Raw genomic sequence first — 17,928 nt, forward strand, 5'->3', positions numbered from 1 at the left:
TTAATTCCATTGATCCAGACTCGTTAGCTTGGAAGGCAGCGCTTCTGCCTTGTGAGCGCTAGGTCACGGGTTCGATTCCCGACCAGGGCGGATTTTATCCTCAACAGATGTTTGTTCTCGGAACGGCTGGCTCTGTTTTAATTCCATTGATTCAGCCTCGTTAGCTTGGAAGGTAGCGCTGCTGCCTTGTGAGCGCTAGGTCACGGGTTCGATTCCCGACCAGGGCGGATTTTATCCTCAACAGATGTTTGTTCTCGGAACGGCTGGCTTTCTCCTATCCTGTCTTCCTTCTCTCTTCATCTAGGGACGATAAGACCTTAGCAATTCCCTCTATTAAACCTCTTTTTTAACATCTCTCTAAAAAAAGGACCCGTACCAAAATATATTTTTTTCACTCATCAATAAAGAGGTAAATAATGAGATGTGGAAATATTTTTCTATCAATCTTGATGCGATGTGGAAATATTTTTCTATCAATCTTGCTATGCTCTACGTAGAAAATGAAGTGTTTTACCTCCACAAGATTTTAGCATAATGTTATGGGAAATGTCTTACCTCCATAAGATTACAGCATAGTATGATCGGTTGCAACTGTTAATCTAATGGGATATTGAAATATTCAAGCTATCAATCTTGCTATGCTCTACGTAGAAAATTAAGTGTTTTACCTCCACAAGATTTTAGCATAATATTATGGGAAATGTCTTACCTCCATAAGATTACAGCATAGTATGATCGGTTGCAACTGTTAATCTAATGGGATATTGAAATATTCAAGCAAATTAACCTAATAACCTTCATCCCTCATCTCCTGGAATAGTGGGGACTAAGACGGGGTTATATCTTGATGAAACCGGGATATTAACATCAGTGCGCAATACGTACCCGAGTAAACTACTGATTAATCTGGATAACAAATTTTAGCTGTTGACAACTGGAACAAGGGAGCTCTTATTGTCCCGAAATCGAAGAAGAAAAGAAGGACAGGATAGGAGAAAGCCAGCCGTTCCCAAAACGAACCTTATCTGATTGGGAGAAAGTCCGCCTTGGGCGCGAATCGACCTGCTACTCCTAGAGAAACACGTTCCGTTTGCCAATATTTTTCGGAGCGAGGAGTTAGGATTAGGAGCATATAGTTCGGCATTGTTTGTGAAGTTCTCCCTAGGTCAGCAAATTAATGTAATTGTCGTAGTCACTTCGTAATCAGGAGGTCGCTGGTTCAAATCACAGCCAACGAGCATAATAATAAAGTTGTGTCCAAACATAGTCGACCTGCCGTCGATCAACGAGGTGAAACTATGTTGTCAAGGCAGTGTGGACGGTTCACTCGACATCGTACGACGGCCGGTCGATTATGTGTGGACACACCTTATAATAGTCACTTTCTGCTGAAGTAACAAGGGAGCTCTTATTGTCCCGAAATCGAAGAAGGACAGGATAGGAGAAAGCCAGCCGTTCCCAAAACGAACCTTATCTGATTAGGATAAAGTCCGCCTCGGGCGCGAATCGACCTGCTACTCCTAGAGAAACACGTTCCGTTTGCCAATATTTTTCGGAGCGAGGAGTTAGGAGCACATAGTTCGGCATAGTTCGTGAAGTTCTCCCTAGGTCAGCAAATGTAATTGTCGTAGTCACTTCGTAATCAGGAGGTCGCTGGTTCAAATCACATCCAACGAGCATAATAATAAAGTTGTGTCCAAACATAGTCGACCGGCCGTCGATCAACGAGGTGAATCTATGTTGTCGAGGCAGTGTGGACGGTTCAGTCGACATCGTACGACGGCCGGTCGATTATGTGTGGACACACCTTATAATAGTCACTTTCTGCTGAAGTAAGAGGATTTGATGGTTTCGTGTTTGTGAAGTTCTCCCTAGGTAAGCAAATGTAATTGTCGAAGTCACTTCGTAATCAGGAGGTCGCTGGTTCAAATCACATCCAATGAGCATAAATAATAAAGTTGTGTCCAAACATAGTCGACCGGCGGATCAACGAGGTGAAACTATTTTGTCGAGGCAGTGTGGACGGTTCACTCGACATCGTACGACGGCCGGTCGATTATGTGTGGACACACCTTATAATAGTCACTTTCTGCTGAAGTAAGAGGATTTGATGGTTTCGTCCGAGCACTTTTCGACGGTCGACACTGGATAATTTTTTCGAATTTACTCTAATGTCTGCTCAAGGTGCAAGTGCTTGTAGAGAAGGACGGACTACCTGTTTTGCACCTATCTGGTTGAACTAGAAAAGCTAGGTATTGCTATACTTTTATGGTCAAGTATTTCTACTTTTTTATTGGAGAAAAAGAGAATTCCTCGAGAGCGCTTTTGCGTTTAGATCTTCTCCCAGATTCCATAGTCGAACCCAAAACCTGAAGGGTACACAACAAGTCATGTTCATGTTTTGAATAATGTGTTTATTGAAGCGAAATAAACAACGAGTTCTCTGAAGTAATGCATCCATCGTGCATTGAATCATCGAAACTTTTGTAAACTTTGAAGAACGGGTGAAAACTTAAAGAGTAGGAAGTAAGGAGAGAAAAATTATTCGTAAAAACAAGAAAAGCGGTACGAAGGATCCCGCAAAAGAGGGTAGCGATAAAGAGGAATCCATTTATAAAGAGAACAGATAGAAAGATAATTCCCCAATACACTTTTTCTTCTTGGTTTTTGCGGCATATGATGCTGATTGAGCATTTTTTGCTCTCAGCAAAATGCTCGTTATCGGGTGAAATGAATCAGGGGTTCGAGGTTGTGTAGTATGACGTCATGAAAACAGATTCATTAAGATTTTATGTTTATGCAGCTCGTGGAGAATTATGAGTGGTTTGTGTGTTTGTCGGAAGTGTTTCAGTGGTTTTATGTGTTTTGCTGTAGGTGTTTTAGGGGTTTTTGTGTGTTGTCGGAGGTTTTTGAGTGGTTTTTGTGTTTCTAGGAAGTGTTTTTCAGTGGTTTTATATGTTTTGTTGTACCTAGGTGTTTTAGTGTTTTTCGGAGGTGTTTTTCGGTGGTTTTGTATTTGTTGGAAGTGTTTTAGTGGTTTTTGTGTGTGTCGGAGGTATTCTTTGCTGAGAGCAAAAAAATGCTCGTTATCGGGTGAAATGAATCAGGGGTTCGAGGTTGTGTAGTATGACGTCATGAAAACAGATTCAATATTCATTAAGATTTTATGTTTATGAAGCTCGTGGAGAATTATGAGTGGTTTGTGTGTTTGTCGGAAGTGTTTCAGTGGTTTTAGGAGTTTTTGCGTGTTGTCGGAGGTTTTTGAGTGGTTTTTGTGTTTCTCGGAAGTGTTTTTCAGTGGTTTTATATGTTTTGTTGCAGGTGTTTTAGTGGTTTTTGTGTTTTTCGGAGGTGTTTTACAGTGGTTTTCTAATTTTGTATTTGTTGGAAGTGTTTTAGTGGTTTTTGTGTGTGTCGAAGGTATTTTTGTGTGCTTTTGTTTGATGTGTTTGAGTGTTTTATTGTTTGTGGAGGAGTTACCTAAAGTGGTTTTACATTTATCGGTATTTGATGTTTGAATATCATTTTCCCCTCAGCGAGATTTATACTCTTCTTCCTAGGAGTTAAAGAGCGTAAACTTTCAAAGTACTCGTATATTACGTCAAACATAAAGTGTTTTCTTTAATGTCTTTCTTAAAGTGTGTGAGACCTGTTGACGTAGACAACAGTTGTTTCAATGACAAATGACAGTCCTCTATGTAGGACAGTTTTTTTTTCTTTTTCTTTCTTCTTCTTCTTCCTTAAAGGGGTTTGTCACTGACAGTCTAGGACAGTTTTTCTTCTTCTTCTTCTTCTTCTTCTTCCTTAAAGGGGTTTGTCACTGACAGTCTCTGTATAACTGGTAAGGTTTTTAGTGACGTAGGTGTCTCCCTCCATTCGAAAACGAGCTTTTAAGTGACTGTCTTTATTTTTTATCTTGCTAGAGGGATCTGTTTTGTGTCAATTAGATTTCAGAGGTAATACGCCCTCCTTCCTTTAATACTTCCCTGTTCCAACTCTCTCCTTACGTTAAAGTTAAAGGAAGACAATGTACGATTAAGGTCTGGAGTTAATTTACGACCAAGTTCTGGAGTACCTAGGTAGAGAGTTTTTCAAGGGAATGTGTAGGTGTTGAGTAGGTCACTTTCAATGTCCAAAAGCCATCAGGGTCCATTACTGGTACATCGCATAGGCTGGATCGTCACCGTTGTCCTCGTAATTGGAAGTATCCTCGTTCGATTCCCGGCCCAGGCGAGGAGTGAAGGCCGTGTCGGAGGATCTCCTCAGAGATAAGTTTGGTAGTCCTGGGAACAGAATCACATTTTGAGGTAAAGTGAGATTTATATTTATTTATTTCAAAATCCAAGGGGGGATAGTTTATAATACAATTCAATCAAATAGTAATAATAATAAATGCAATAAAAACAGGACTTATTTACCTATAGGTACTTCTCGAATAGGACTGAAAAGTCCCTTTACCCCAGCAGTATGCTGCTACTACTACCTGTACGAAATATTGTCCAATACACAAAATAAATTCGTGGCAATATAAAATTCCATACCTCGGCTGGGATTGAACCCGCACGCTCTCCTGATTATCAGGCGAGCGTCTTAATCGCTACGCCACCGAGACAGTATTACTTACCCCGAACTGAAAAGAAGGACCAGGGCACGATTTCAGACTCTCGCTTATACTGCCCAAACGATCGACCTAGGCGCGGACCAAACCACATATTATTGCTACCTTCCCGGTCTGCCCTCTTCCAGGCTTTCCTGCCAACCCTGGGGAAAGCCATTAAACTTCTCTTCATTTCATGTAGTTCTGGATCTGTCAAAAAAAAGACGGTTTTATTTTATTTTTTGTTGAAGAGATTTGACAGAGTCCGTCGTCCCAAAATCGAGGATAGAAAAGGAGGACAGAATAACAGAAAACCAGCTGTTTCGAGAACGAACCTTATATCCGTTTAGGACTTTTTGTGGAGTGAATCCCGGAGCAAGGGCTTCAACCCGAATATTTAGCATTGCTTCGTAGTATAACACCTCTACAAACGGAAAAAAATAAATAAATAAAATTTAGCTAAAATTAGCGCGTGAATATGGACATAAAAATAAAGTTCAACCAACTCTGTCGACAAAAAACAAACAGACGTCCAATACACAAAATAATTTTGTGGCAATATAAAATTCCATACCTCGCCTGGGATTGAACCCACGCTCTCCTGATTATCAAGCGAGCGACTTAACCGCTACGCCACTGAGACAGAATTACTTACCCCTAACTGAAAAGAAGGACCAGGGCACGATTTCAGACTCTCGCTTATACTGCCCAAACGATCGACCTAGGCGCGGACCAAACCACATATTATTGCTACCTTCCCGGTCTGCCCTCTTCCAGGCTTTCCTGCCGACCCTGGGGAAAGCCATTAAACTTCTCTTCATTTCATGCAGCTCTGGATCTGTCAACAGAAACGAACGGTTTTATTTTATTTTCATTTTATTGTTTTTTGCTGAAAAGATTTGGTAGAGGGAACTGCAACTACTAAGGTCTTATCGTTCCGGAAGCGTAGAAAGAAGACGTACAGGATGAAATTCGCTAGCGCGGAAATCAAACCCTTCCAAACTAGGTAATATCTAAACTAGGTGAAAAAAATATCTAAAAGTATCACGTGAAAATTGAATATGCCTAGGTATAATAACTAGGTTGTATAAAAATTAAAGTTCAACCAACTCTGTTGACAAAAAACAAACAGACATGTTTTATGAAAAGTTCGTGCTGAAAATGTGTGTGTCATTTTTGTAACCATTGCGAAAGCAAATAGCTCGTAACAGGAAACCAGCTGTTCCGAGAACGAACCTTGTATCCGTTTAGGACTTTTTGTGGAGTGAATCCCGGAGCAAGGGCTTCAACCCGAATATTTAGCATTGCTTCGTAGTACCTATAACACGCCTCTACAAACGGAAAAAAAATAAATAAAATTTAGCTAAAATTAGCGCGTGAATATAGACATAAAAATAAAGTTCAACCAACTCTGTCGACAAAAAACAAACAGACATGTTTTATGAAAAGTTCGTGCTGAAAATGTGTGTGTCAGCCTCTACAAACGGAAAAAAATAAATAAAATTTAGCTAAAATTAGCGCGTGAATATGGACATAAAAATAAAGTTCAACCAACTCTGTCGACAAAAAACAAACAGACATGTTTTATGAAAAGTTCGTGCTGAAAATGTGTGTGTCATTTTTGTAACCATTGCGAAAGCAAATAGCTCATTAGACAGCATTTTACAAAACAATACATCATGTGGAATAATCCAAACTTTGTGGTTGTTATGAAATTACAAAGTAGGGGAGAGAAGGGAGAGGTGAACTAGGCAGATATTATTATCATCTGCAACACAAAGGTAGGTACCTACTGGCAGAAACGAGTAGGTATGTTTTCTAGGTGGGAAATACCTACGTATATAGGGATATAGTTTCTTGAAGGAGCTCTTCCACTCAACCACTAAATTTTGATTTTTTTTTTCTAGCTGTAGGGTTTTCCGAAAGCAGTAAATTTTGAGCGAGAGCCAACCACTAAATTTTGAGTTTAAAAAGAAGGCATTTATTGTCACTCAAACCTACTCGTGTTGACCCAGCACCTAAATGGGAAGTATTGTGTCTCTCCTCGCCCATCTGATGAGAGGCATCATCTACAACACAAAGGTAGGTACCTACTGGCAGAAACGAGTAGGTATGTTTTCTAGGTGGGAAACACCTACGTATTACAGGGATAGTTTCTTGAAGGAGCCCTTCCAGCCAACCACTAAATTTTGATTTTTTCTAGCTGTAGGGTTTTCCGAAAGGAGTAAATTTTGAGCGAGAGCCAACCACTAAATTTTGAGTTTAAAAATAGGCATTTATTGTCACTCAAACCTACTCGTGTTGACCCAGCACCTAAATGGGAAGTATTGTGTCTCTCCTCGCCCATCTGATGAGAGGGGAGCCAACCACTAAATTTTGAGTTTAAAAAGAGGGCATTTATTGTCACTCAAACCTACTCGTGTTGACCCAGCACCTAAATGGGAAGTATTGTGTCTCTCCTCGCCCATCTGATGAGAGGCATACTACGGGATGGGCATGTTAACTCACAGACCACACGAGTCTAATGTAGCAGAGTTGTTTCATAAGAAATAGAAACGGCAGTGAAACACTCATCTTCATTTGTAATTTTATTGACATTACTAATTACCTACATATTTTTTCATACACGAATAAACATTTTTTAAATTGAATTTACTGGTGGACATATCTCACTATTCAATGAGATGTACCCACCAGCAATTAGGACCTTTAAATAATAGGCGGTGAAATACCTGTTAGATCAGCTGCAGCATTCCAGGTGAGGTCATCACTGCCTCTTCCTACCCGAGGGAAAGCTATGAGACCTGAAGAGGAATCTCGTCTGGTTTTGATTGTGTGGATGTGCCCATTGCCATTTCCATTGCCGTCTAATTTGTTTGCTTCTGGAACAGCACTCATCTTGAAAAGTAATAATAATAAATCTCTTCCATACCTGTTAGATCAGCTGCAGCACTCCAGGTGAGGTCATCACTGCCTCTTCCTACCCGAGGGAAAGCTATGAGGCCTGAAGAGGAATCTCGTCTGGTTTTGATTGTGTGGATGTGCCCATTGCCATTTCCATTGCCGTCTAATTTGTTTGCTTCTGGAACAGAAGAAGCAAAATGAACCTAATAAACAGATTACCTAAACGGCCTAAACCCAACACTGCTGCATCTGGTCTCTGACCAGCCTAGTTACGTAGCGTAGCTTAGTTGGTAGCGCGTCTGCCTTGAAAGTGCTTGGTTCGATTCCCGCCCGGGACGGATTTCATCCTGAACGGATAAAGTTCGTTCTCGGCGATTCTCGCCCGGGGCGGATTTTATCCTAAAGAGAAAAGGTCCGCTCTCGGAACGGCTGGCTTCTTCCTATCCTGTATTTCTTTCGGGACGATAAGACCTCGACAGTTACAGTTCCCTCTACTAACAATTTTGAAAAAAAAAAGTACATAACCAAGTACCTACTTGTGGGCCGATTTTTCTACCCACATATAAAGTTGAAAACTCATGTAAAGTAATCGGGTGCCAATGCCAGTGGCACTAGCACGCTAAATGCATCAGTTCCCAATGGATTTGAATTTTTGAATAATGGATGTTAAGAAACGTTATGCGTGGTTAGTATCCAGACGGGTGACCATCTGGGGAAAGTGCTGCTGGCTTAAGCCCATAAAATACATGAGACCTTGTTTAGACTGCTGAGGTAAAAGGATTTTTTAGTCTCATTCGAGCAGGATAAACAAGGTATATTATATTCTACCATGTAGGTAATAAAGTTGTCTTCCTCACAAAGGAATCACAGTATTTTTCCTGCATCCTGCAAATATAACTACTGAGATAGGTGCCGTGCCCATCTCTTGGACACTGAACCAACTTTTACCCACCAAGTAGTCATCCGAAAAACAGGGTAATCACTCCTTAAGACTATCCATCTCCCTGATGTTAGTTTTCAACTTAAATTTGATTCAAAAACCAAAAAGGATTTCTCTTACCTTGATATCCTTGAGCGTAGTGTGTCAGAGTTAGAACAAACGTGACCAAAGTAACCAGGGTGAAGCTCACGGAATGTTCGTTCTCTCGCGACATTTTTCCCGAGAAAAATTCCCGGATTTTCCAGAGAAAAACAAAAAAACCAAAGAAGCTACGCGTTCAGAAAGAAGCTACGCGTTCAGATCGTGTGAGACAAAGCTGTCGCGCGCTTTCCCTTTTATAGCTTCCTCTGGCCTTTGCGCGGACCAGGAAGTGCCCGCCCCTTTCTGGTACAGAGGGTTTGTCTCTTCCCCAGCAGCCTACGCCAGAATTAATGTACATGGGTTGATGACTACCGGAAAATTAGACAAAGTTGACTGATGCTAAAAATAGATCAATCGCGAGCGCTAGAAATAGATTATAATTTTGTTTCGGATCTTAGGGTTGGGATAAGTCAACTAATTGTTGCAATATGGCATCACAGCTTTATTGTTGAAATTTCGGAAAGAATAGGCAATTAGGCACATACAAAAAATAATACTCTTATTTACTGGTCAGTATAATAGGTAGTGTGTTTTTAAGCAGGAATATTTAAAAATGTCTGTAAAAGTTGCAATATGGCATCACAGCTTTATTGTTGAAATTTCGGAAAGAATAGGCAATCAGGCACATACAAAAAATAATACTCTTATTTACTGGTCAGTATAATAGGTAGTGTGTTTTTAAGCAGGAATATTTAAAAATGTCTGTTTCTACTTAGTCTTCACACACAATCACAGTTTATAGTTACTCCTGAAATAAAATTATTCACGTTCTCCAAATTAAGTGCTCAAATTTTTCCAAATTCTGCTAACTTACCAACAAGTCGGATTGGATCTGTCATGTCGCGACGCCCTATGGCAGATCATTACAACATTGCGAACCCACACTTCTGACCTCAGACCGTCAGGTTTAGGGTTCTAGTGGCTAGCACGTTTAGGTCTTCTAGACCAATTCCCTGACCTCACGAGGACTGGTAATTCTTCTTGTATTTTCAGAACAAAAAAAAAGAACAAAAAAAACTATTCTAAAAGACTAAAGATTGCATAATAAGAGTTTGTGGTTGAAACAAAAATCTATCTGCTGGAAATCCCAAATTTGAGAAAACTTCAAATAGATATTGAGATAATTGATCAGCGAGCTGTGTAGATCGATTTGTGGGTTGTCGGAACTCAGCATGGAAATTAAGACTACCTCAAGATTCTGGACTTAGGACAGGAGATGAACCAAGATTTTCTGATGGCAAACAATAAGAGCGTGATGAGTGGAAGGGGTGATCGTTAATAAATAAATTTTATCATTATTTCGTATTAAGGATTAAAAGGTCCCACTTTATTCGATAGGAATCAAAGTAAGTCGGTAGGTATTACTTGATAGAAAATTTGAGACAAAGACTTCCAGCTTCTAGACTGAGGGAAAATGTTGCAGACAGCTTTATGATTATGACCATCTGAAAAAGACATGGAGCCTAGAATGCTATTTTTGGGAGTTTCAAAATACTCTCCTAGTCCTCTAATTGCCTTCTACTTCCTATTTCAACACCAGTTTCATTCTTCCTTATCCAGGTATATTAGTTCTCCTTATTAAAATCCACGGCGGAAGTCAAAGAAGGAACTTTATTTGAAGAAACAAATCGAAGAGAAGAGAAAACTAAAATTTTGCCTTCTACTTCCTATTTCAACACCAATTTCATTCTTCCTTATCCAGGTATATATTAGTTCTCCTTATTAAAATCCACGGCGGAAGTCAAAGAAGGAACTTTATTTGAAGAAACAAATCGAAGAGAAGAGAAAACTAAATAAAAATTTTGAAAAAAAAAGGGCGAACGGAAGTACGTCATACCTGTCTTCAGTCTGTCTAAACATGATCGCCTTACCTACAATAAGGTAGGTCTGATCTACAAGTGAAATGCACCGTCTATACCAGGGGTGGATATAACGTGAGGCTCGCGAGCCACGTTATGACCACCCCTGTGAATGTATTTATTGTGTGAACCATCAATCTCAGAAATCAAAATGTCTTGGCTCGCCCCGAATCTGCTTTATGGGATTGCGGCTCCCAATAAACGAAATTTATTAAACGTCTAAGTACTCTGCAGATAAAGTAGGTGCAGAGCTGCAGAGTACTTATAGGAATACGAGGTACAAGATAGAGGTAGACGAAAATAACTATGTAGGTTAATGTCTTGAGAATTAATCTAAATTTAAAACTCGAAATATTAGTGGGTTGTGTAAGTTATTTAATTTTGAATGAACTATCTAAAAATTAATACATAATAATAACAATTTGACACTTAAATCAATAAGCAACAAATTTTTAAGTTAATAAGACGACAATTTAGATAAAATGAAAAGGAGAAAGGGGGGCATGTCCCCTTCTTGGACAAAAAAGAACTTTTTCACAAAAAATCCGATGAAATTTTGTTAACGTTCTTGAGTTGAATCTTAATTACCTACTTTCTAGGGGGCGGGGGGTGAGAAGAAGAAAAAGAAAGAAGAAGAAGAAGGAGGAGGAGGAGGAGGGGGGGGGAGAATATTAGGTACTTGTTAAACGCAATTTTTCTTCATATATGTAGGTAGGTACTTAAGTTTTTACAGAAAACCTTCAAATTCTCTTTAGAACTTTTTTGGGTAACTTTAGAAACTGGCGATAACACTTTGACGTCCCCATTGTCCCACTTTGATCTCTTTGTCGAATGATTTCCTTAATTTCACGGTTGGCTGTTTATAATATTCTAAGTACCTACCTAAGTACGAAAATATAGATACTTTTCTTTCATTATACATCTGGATACTAACGTATCAGAACCTACATTGTTTTTTAAGATAAATGAGCCAAATACCCCCTTCTCGAAAAAGTTATACCTAGATACCTAACCTACACTTGTTTTCCTTCATTAAGTTTAATAACCAGGAACAAGGTATCCTTTTCCTGGACGAAATTATTCGTCAATGGATCTTGAAACGACCTTTTATACTTTTGCATTGAATGTTGCTGTTTCCACGTAGGTTTATTGCTGTTATATACGTATATTGGGTACCTATGATTTTCCAATAGAACACTGAAACGTGTGCACTTGGGCAGGTGCATAAACGTTTCGTTATGGACACATTTGCTTACAATCAAAGCAATTGTTGATTACTTATCAATCTCGTTAAATATTCTTAATACATAGCTACTATGCGACTATGCCTTATTAAGTACAGAACCAAGCTACTACTTGTATGCTTTATTAAGTACCTACAGAACCTCAGCCTTGTTAGCTTGGAGGGTCTATGCCTTATTAAGTACAGAACCAAGCTACTACTTGTATGCTTTATTAAGTACCTACAGAACCTCAGCCTTGTTAGCTTGGAGGGTTGCGGGTCTACCTTGTAAGCGTTAGGTCGCGGGTTCGATTCTCGCCCGGGGCGGATTTTATCCTAAAGAGAAAAGGTCCGTTCTCGAAACGGCTGGCTTTCTCCTATCCTGTATTTCTTTCGGGACGATAAGACCTCGACAGTTACAGTTCCCTCTATCAACAATCTTGAAAAAAAAAACTAGAAACTTTTAAAGGTTTATAAGAAGTTAATTATGCCCCTTGTCCCTTCTTAGTGCCCAAAAGTTAACGTGTTAATTCGCGTAGTGTTTAAAGTTACCTTACGTAGGCTAAGTACCTACATTGGAAAAAGTTCCTCTATCTCTTTAAAAATACCTACTAATCCCCCTGCGTAAAAACTTAAGTACCTACCTACATATATGAAGAAAAATTGCGTTTAACAAGTACCTAATATTCTCCCCCCCCCTCCTCCTCCTCCTCCTTCTTCTTGTACATAACCAAGTACCTACTTGTGGGCCGATTTTTCTACCCACATATAAAGTTGAAAACTCATGTAAAGTAATCGCGAACTTAAAGCAATTTTACTAATTTGTTCTCAGACGATTACGAGAAATTAATCTCAGATACCTATACTTAATCTCAGAATTCTCATTTTTGAATTTCTAAGTTTTTCGTACCTGATGTGTACCTTATGGTGCCTCTTAGACTAATAGGTGTGTCAAATACCTAGTGTTCTCTAGGTAAGTACCTAATAACTAATAACATTATCTCGGTATACCTATTAATTTAATAATAATTTTCAAGAATTAATTAGAGTTTACTATAACTTTTAACATGTTTCAAGCAATCAAGGTACTAGGTACATACTTATATTAAACATTCGCTACTTAACTAACTACCCTTTAGTTCTGCATACTTAATTAAAAAAATAAACAACATTTAATACACTCAAAACAGTAAAACTCTCAAACAAAGTTCAAACTTTCAAACAAGTATGAAAACACTTGCAACCCCTTCTGAATAAGTTGATGAACCATATTTATTCTATTTTGAACGAAAAGTAAATAAATAATAATAAACCAAATAAAGTTCTTGAAAAATAGTCTGAAGAGAAACCGTCACGTCATAGCTATAGTTTTTTTTTTTTTCTCAAGAAGTTTGATAGAGGAAACTGTAACTGCTAAGGTACTATCGTCCCGAAAGCGAAGAGAGAAGGAAGACAGGGTAGGAGAAAGCCAGCCTTTCCGAGAACGAACCTTATCTGTTCAGGATAAAATTCGCCCCGGGCGAGAATCGAACCCACGACCTAGCGCTTACAAGGCAGATGCGCTGCCCTCCAAGCTAACTACTAACTAGGCTGGCCTACATTATTTATTTTGTAGTTTTGTCATCTCCACCAATTTGAATGAATTGAGTGGATGTGCTGATTTCCCAATCCGATTTGATATTGTGTTGCACATTGCATAATCAAATAGTTTCCAGGCATTCATACAATTTGAAGAACAACATTTATGTAGGTACCAATGCCAGTGGCACTAGCACGTTAAATGCATCAGTTCCCAATGGATTTGAATTTTTGAATAATGGATGTTAAGAAACGTTATGCGTGGTTGGTATCCAGACGGGTGACCATCTGGGGAAAGTGCTGCTGGCTTAAGCCCATAAAATACATGAGACCTTGTTTAGACTGCTGAGGTAAAAGGATTTTTTAGTCTCATTCGAGCAGGATAAACAAGGTTTAATATATTTTACCATGTAGGTAATAAAGTTGTCTTCCTCACAAAGGAATCACAGTATTTTTCCTGCATCCTGCAAATATAACTACCGAGATAGGTGCCGTGCCCATCTCTTGGACACTGAACCAACTTTTACCCACCAAGTAGTCATCCGAAAAACAGGGTAATCACTCCTTAAGGTAATTTTGTTTTAGTTAACCAAAGTCCTTGTATTTTCGACACTGGGGAGTAAGCTAAACCTATGTTTAGAAAGACATAACATACTATACGTACAACTTAAGGCCCGTTCCCACTTGTCGTTCGAAAAAAAAATCGTGTCGTGTGTAGAGGGTACACTCTTATGTAAATTACAAAGCCTACTGACTGCTTCTGTTAAGGAGGCTTTGAAAGACTGGAAAGAAAGAGAGTTTAGGATGGGATGAGGTACCGAGTTCCAGAGATTTATGGATGAGATGAGGAAGGAAGTTCCATAGGATGTAGTGTTGTGTGAAGAGACTTCAAGGAGGAGTTCGAGGGTTCGGGTTACTCTGGAACGTACCGAGGAGCGGAATTCATATTTGTGATAAAGGTAATAGGGAGGACATTCAGTAACAAGCTAACAAGGATTTTGTAGAGTAGACAGAGAGTAAGGATTATTCTCCGATCCTCAATTCGAAGCAATCGAGCTCAATTATACAGAGGGGTTACCTACCTACGTGGTCTCACCGTTTAGCTCTGTATACAAATCGCATGCACATTTAAAGGTTTTCTTCCTGTAATATTACGTCACAACTTCCGCAAAGACTGGACTTCATCAGGAATTTCTTAAGAAAAATCCCCTAAAAAAACACCCCTATACAATGCTTCAACATCAACACTCCCATATCACATCTCCTCTTTAGTCCAAAGTTCCTCTCGCAACCCCCTTTTATGGAACGTAAGCCTGGACTTCGTAAGAAATTTCTTTAGAAAATACCCCTAAAAAATTTACCCCTACCTATACTTCAACAAATCAACACCCTCACATCCTAACTCTCCCTTTAGCTCCTCTTTTTCTTATCGAGTTAATGATTTGTTACCCCCGACACTTTTTGGAAAGAAAAATATTACCTCTCAAGTCTCAAGCTCCAAGGTTCACGCAGTATGTACCATCTTAGCGTGTTGAGCAACGAGGGAAAATATTGGTGAAAAATTTATAATTCAATTAAAAAATAGGTAGATAAAGGTAGGTGTAGGTAACAGGTAGGTAGGTATATCCGGAAAATGAAAACAATAACACGCGTGGCCAGGGATAGCACAAAGTTTTATCCGAGGAACCATAGCAAAAGCAAAAGGATGGTTTTTTTTACTTTCTATAATAAGGAAAGTAATATATTCGCCAGCCTAGTTAGCTTAGTTGGTAGTGCGTCTGCCTTGTAAGCGCTAGGCCGCGGGTTCGATTCCCGCCCGGGGCGGATTTTATCCTGATGGGATAACGTTCGTTCTCGTTTTGAATCAACCTCTTCCATGCGCCTCAGTTTTGGGCGTGGCTCACTTCCAACTTCTTCTCTTTCAAATCCTGTTCCACTTTGTCCATATATCTCATTCTTCCCCTGTCTCTCTTACCTCCAACTTCCATATCTCTCAACCTCTTTCCAACATATTCTTGATCTCTTCTTTCTACATGTCCGAACCATTGAAGAAAGAAGAAAGTAACCCTTTGAAATATTTACAATAACTGCATTTTTTTCTATTTTTTTAATGCGATAATGGGAATCAAACCCACACGACTTTTTGTGCTGGTTCAAGAGATTAACAGTCGGATTAGCTAGTTAGGTTTCAATTAGGGGAAGTAACTGGGAGATAATATTTGGAGAAAATAAAATAACAATGAGTTGCTCCTATAATACTCATCCTCCCTCCTCTCTCTCTCTCTCTTCTTCCCTCTTTCACTCCCTCTCTCTTCTTCCCTCACTCCCTCTCCCATCCTCTCTCCCTTCCACACTCTCTCTCTCTTCCATCCTCTCCCACTCTACCATTCTCTCTCTCCCTCGCACCGTATCTCTCTCTCTCTTTTCTTTCCCCCTCTTTTTTCTTCTTCTTCTCCTTCTTCTTCTTCCTCTCCTTCTTCTTATTCTCTTTTTCTATATATTCTATGTTGCGACTCCTATAAGAAGAAGAAGTTCTCGTAAATATAAAAGTTCATGTGTGTCACACGACATTTAGATCAAACAGACTGGCTTTTAGTGTAATATACAGGGTGTTCATGACGTAGGCAACAAATTATACAGTGTGTTATCAAAAGTTTACGCAACAAACCATCAAAAGTCTAAAATAACAATAAATATGTAGATATAAGACATTTAGATCAAAGAGAATGGCTTACTGTTCAACAAATAAAGTACCAAAACTAACACAGCTTTTGTGCTAATGCTTGGAATTCAGAGTGCACTTGGCCTCATCGGAACAAAGGACAAACTTTACTCTTATACCGACCTACAGAAGGAACTTATGACACCCCGCACAAAGACACCCTGTATGAAATGGAAACGCTATACTACTTACACTAAATATTTCGGAGAATGAAGTGAAAATAAAGAAAGAGTGAGGAATAACGTGAAAGAGAGAGAGAGAGAAAAGTAAAGAGTGGTAGCAGTGAAGGGTAGAAAAAGAAGGATGAGAGAAAGAATGGAGGAAGGAAGGAAGAAAGAGAGAGAGAGAAAGAGAGAGAGAGGAGAAAGAGAGAGAGAGAAAGAAGAAAGAGAGAGAGGAGAAAGAGAGAGAGGAGAAAGAGAGAGAGAGAGAAGAAAGAGAGAGAGAGAGAGAGAGAGAGAGAGATTGATTGATTGATTGATTGATTGTTTAATGCTTTATTTTTATATTTTTGAATATACAATGAAAACGTCCCTAAGCTAAGTCTAACTTGTAATGGGATGTCCTCTCCACTCTAAATAACAATTTAATTTACTTACATATAAAAAATCAATGCTATAATAATAATTATCAATCCAAATTTATTGCAAACCACATATAGGTAGGTTATATGTGTTACCTATCTATATCTATACCTAACTATACAATATACCTTAGATGTGGTTTCACATCACATCCTAACATATGGATGTGAAACAACATATCTATACCTAACTATACAATATACCTTAGATGTTTCTCTTTACATTGGTTTATTTTTATTTTACCTACTAGGTATGTACATATTAGAATATTTCACCTAACTATACAATATACCTTAGATGTTTCTCTTTACATTGGTTTATTTTTATTTTACCTACTAGGTATGTACATATTAGAATATTTTCACTACAGACCTACTCACCTACAAACATAATATATGATACAAACAAAATAACATCAGATTTCAAATCTAGGTATTCTTTCTTGAACCCATTACATAATATCCCTATCTACAGTAATACATAAACAAATAATCATACATAACTAATTAGAACATTATAATTAACAGTTGAGATGTTTTGTACAAGATAATAAAAACAATAGTTTGTATCAAGATGCTGATAATCGTAGGTTACCTATCTATTAATAATAACTAGTACCTACGCTAGCAGTCGTTGCTTAATTTTCTTTTTTACTTGATCCATTTTCTTTTCATCGAGGAAATCTTTGCAATAGGTATTGAGCAATGGAGTTTTTACGCAGGGGGATTAGTAGGTATTTTTAAAGAGATAGAGGAACTTTTTCCAATCTAGGTACTTAGCCTACGTAAGGTAACTTTAAACACTACGCGAATTAACACGTTAACTTTTGGGCACTAAGAAGGGACAAGGGGCATAATTGGGTACCTATGATTTTCCAATAGAACACTGAAACGTGTGCACTTGGGCAGGTGCATAAACGTTTCGTTATGGAAATACTGTGACAGAGCAGACTGAAATTGAGAACAGGTTAGATGCAGCAAACAGATGTTTCTGGTCAGTTCAAAAGCCAATGTCAAGCGAGCTATTATCTAAAATTACTAAATAACATATGGCCCAGTGTATGAGATTGGAACATGGAGGATAAAGAAGAACAAAGAGATAAGAGATCTATTCAATGAACCAGATATCGTTGCGAACATCAGATGTAGGAGGATGCAGCAAACAGATGTTTCTGGTCAGTTCAAAAGCTAATGTCAAGCGAGCTGTTATCTAAAATTACTAAATAACATATGGCCCAGTGTATAAGAATGGAACATGGAGGATAAAGAAGAACAAAGAGATAAGAGATCTATTCAATGAACCAGATATCGTTGCGAACATCAGATGTAGGAGAATGAGATGGATGGGACATGTGTTAAGAAGAGATGATGAAAGTCTAATC

The 17,928-nt window shown here is 38.7% G+C and overlaps 1 protein-coding gene and 1 long non-coding RNA gene across 2 annotated transcripts; both read right to left on the bottom strand.

The window, feature by feature from the left end:
- Window positions 1-4,152: 4,152 nt before the first annotated feature.
- LOC103516946 lies at window positions 4,153-8,745 on the bottom strand. The gene is made up of 4 exons (XM_017447268.2): window positions 8,562-8,745; window positions 7,530-7,679; window positions 5,253-5,435; window positions 4,153-4,283 (listed from the first exon to the last, which is right to left on the bottom strand). Exons 1-4 carry the CDS (start codon window positions 8,653-8,655, stop codon window positions 4,153-4,155), a joined length of 558 nt encoding a protein of 185 aa, XP_017302757.1. The 5' UTR covers window positions 8,656-8,745.
- Window positions 8,746-16,432: 7,687 nt separating this feature from the next.
- Window positions 16,433-17,231, bottom strand: LOC113470635. Its single transcript, XR_003393613.1, has 2 exons — window positions 16,840-17,231; window positions 16,433-16,675 (listed from the first exon to the last, which is right to left on the bottom strand). It is a non-coding gene; the product is annotated as an uncharacterized LOC113470635 (long non-coding RNA).
- Window positions 17,232-17,928: the final 697 nt, after the last annotated feature.

Source organism: Diaphorina citri, unplaced genomic scaffold (genome assembly GCF_000475195.1).
Source record: "Diaphorina citri unplaced genomic scaffold, Diaci psyllid genome assembly version 1.1 scaffold1707, whole genome shotgun sequence".
Lineage (NCBI taxonomy): Eukaryota > Metazoa > Arthropoda > Insecta > Hemiptera > Psyllidae > Diaphorina > Diaphorina citri.

Bases quoted from the DNA above. Each gene is read 5' to 3' on its own strand.
- LOC103516946 (XM_017447268.2), bottom strand. From the start codon at position 8,655: ATGTCGCGAGAGAACGAACATTCCGTGAGCTTCACCCTGGTTACTTTG. The intron at 7,680-8,561 runs GTAAGAGAAATC...CTTCTGTTCCAG, and splicing joins CTACGCTCAAGGATATCAAG to AAGCAAACAAATTAGACGGC. The intron at 4,284-5,252 runs GTAAGTAATTCT...TTCTGTTCCCAG, and splicing joins GTCCTTCTTTTCAGTTAGGG to GACTACCAAACTTATCTCTG.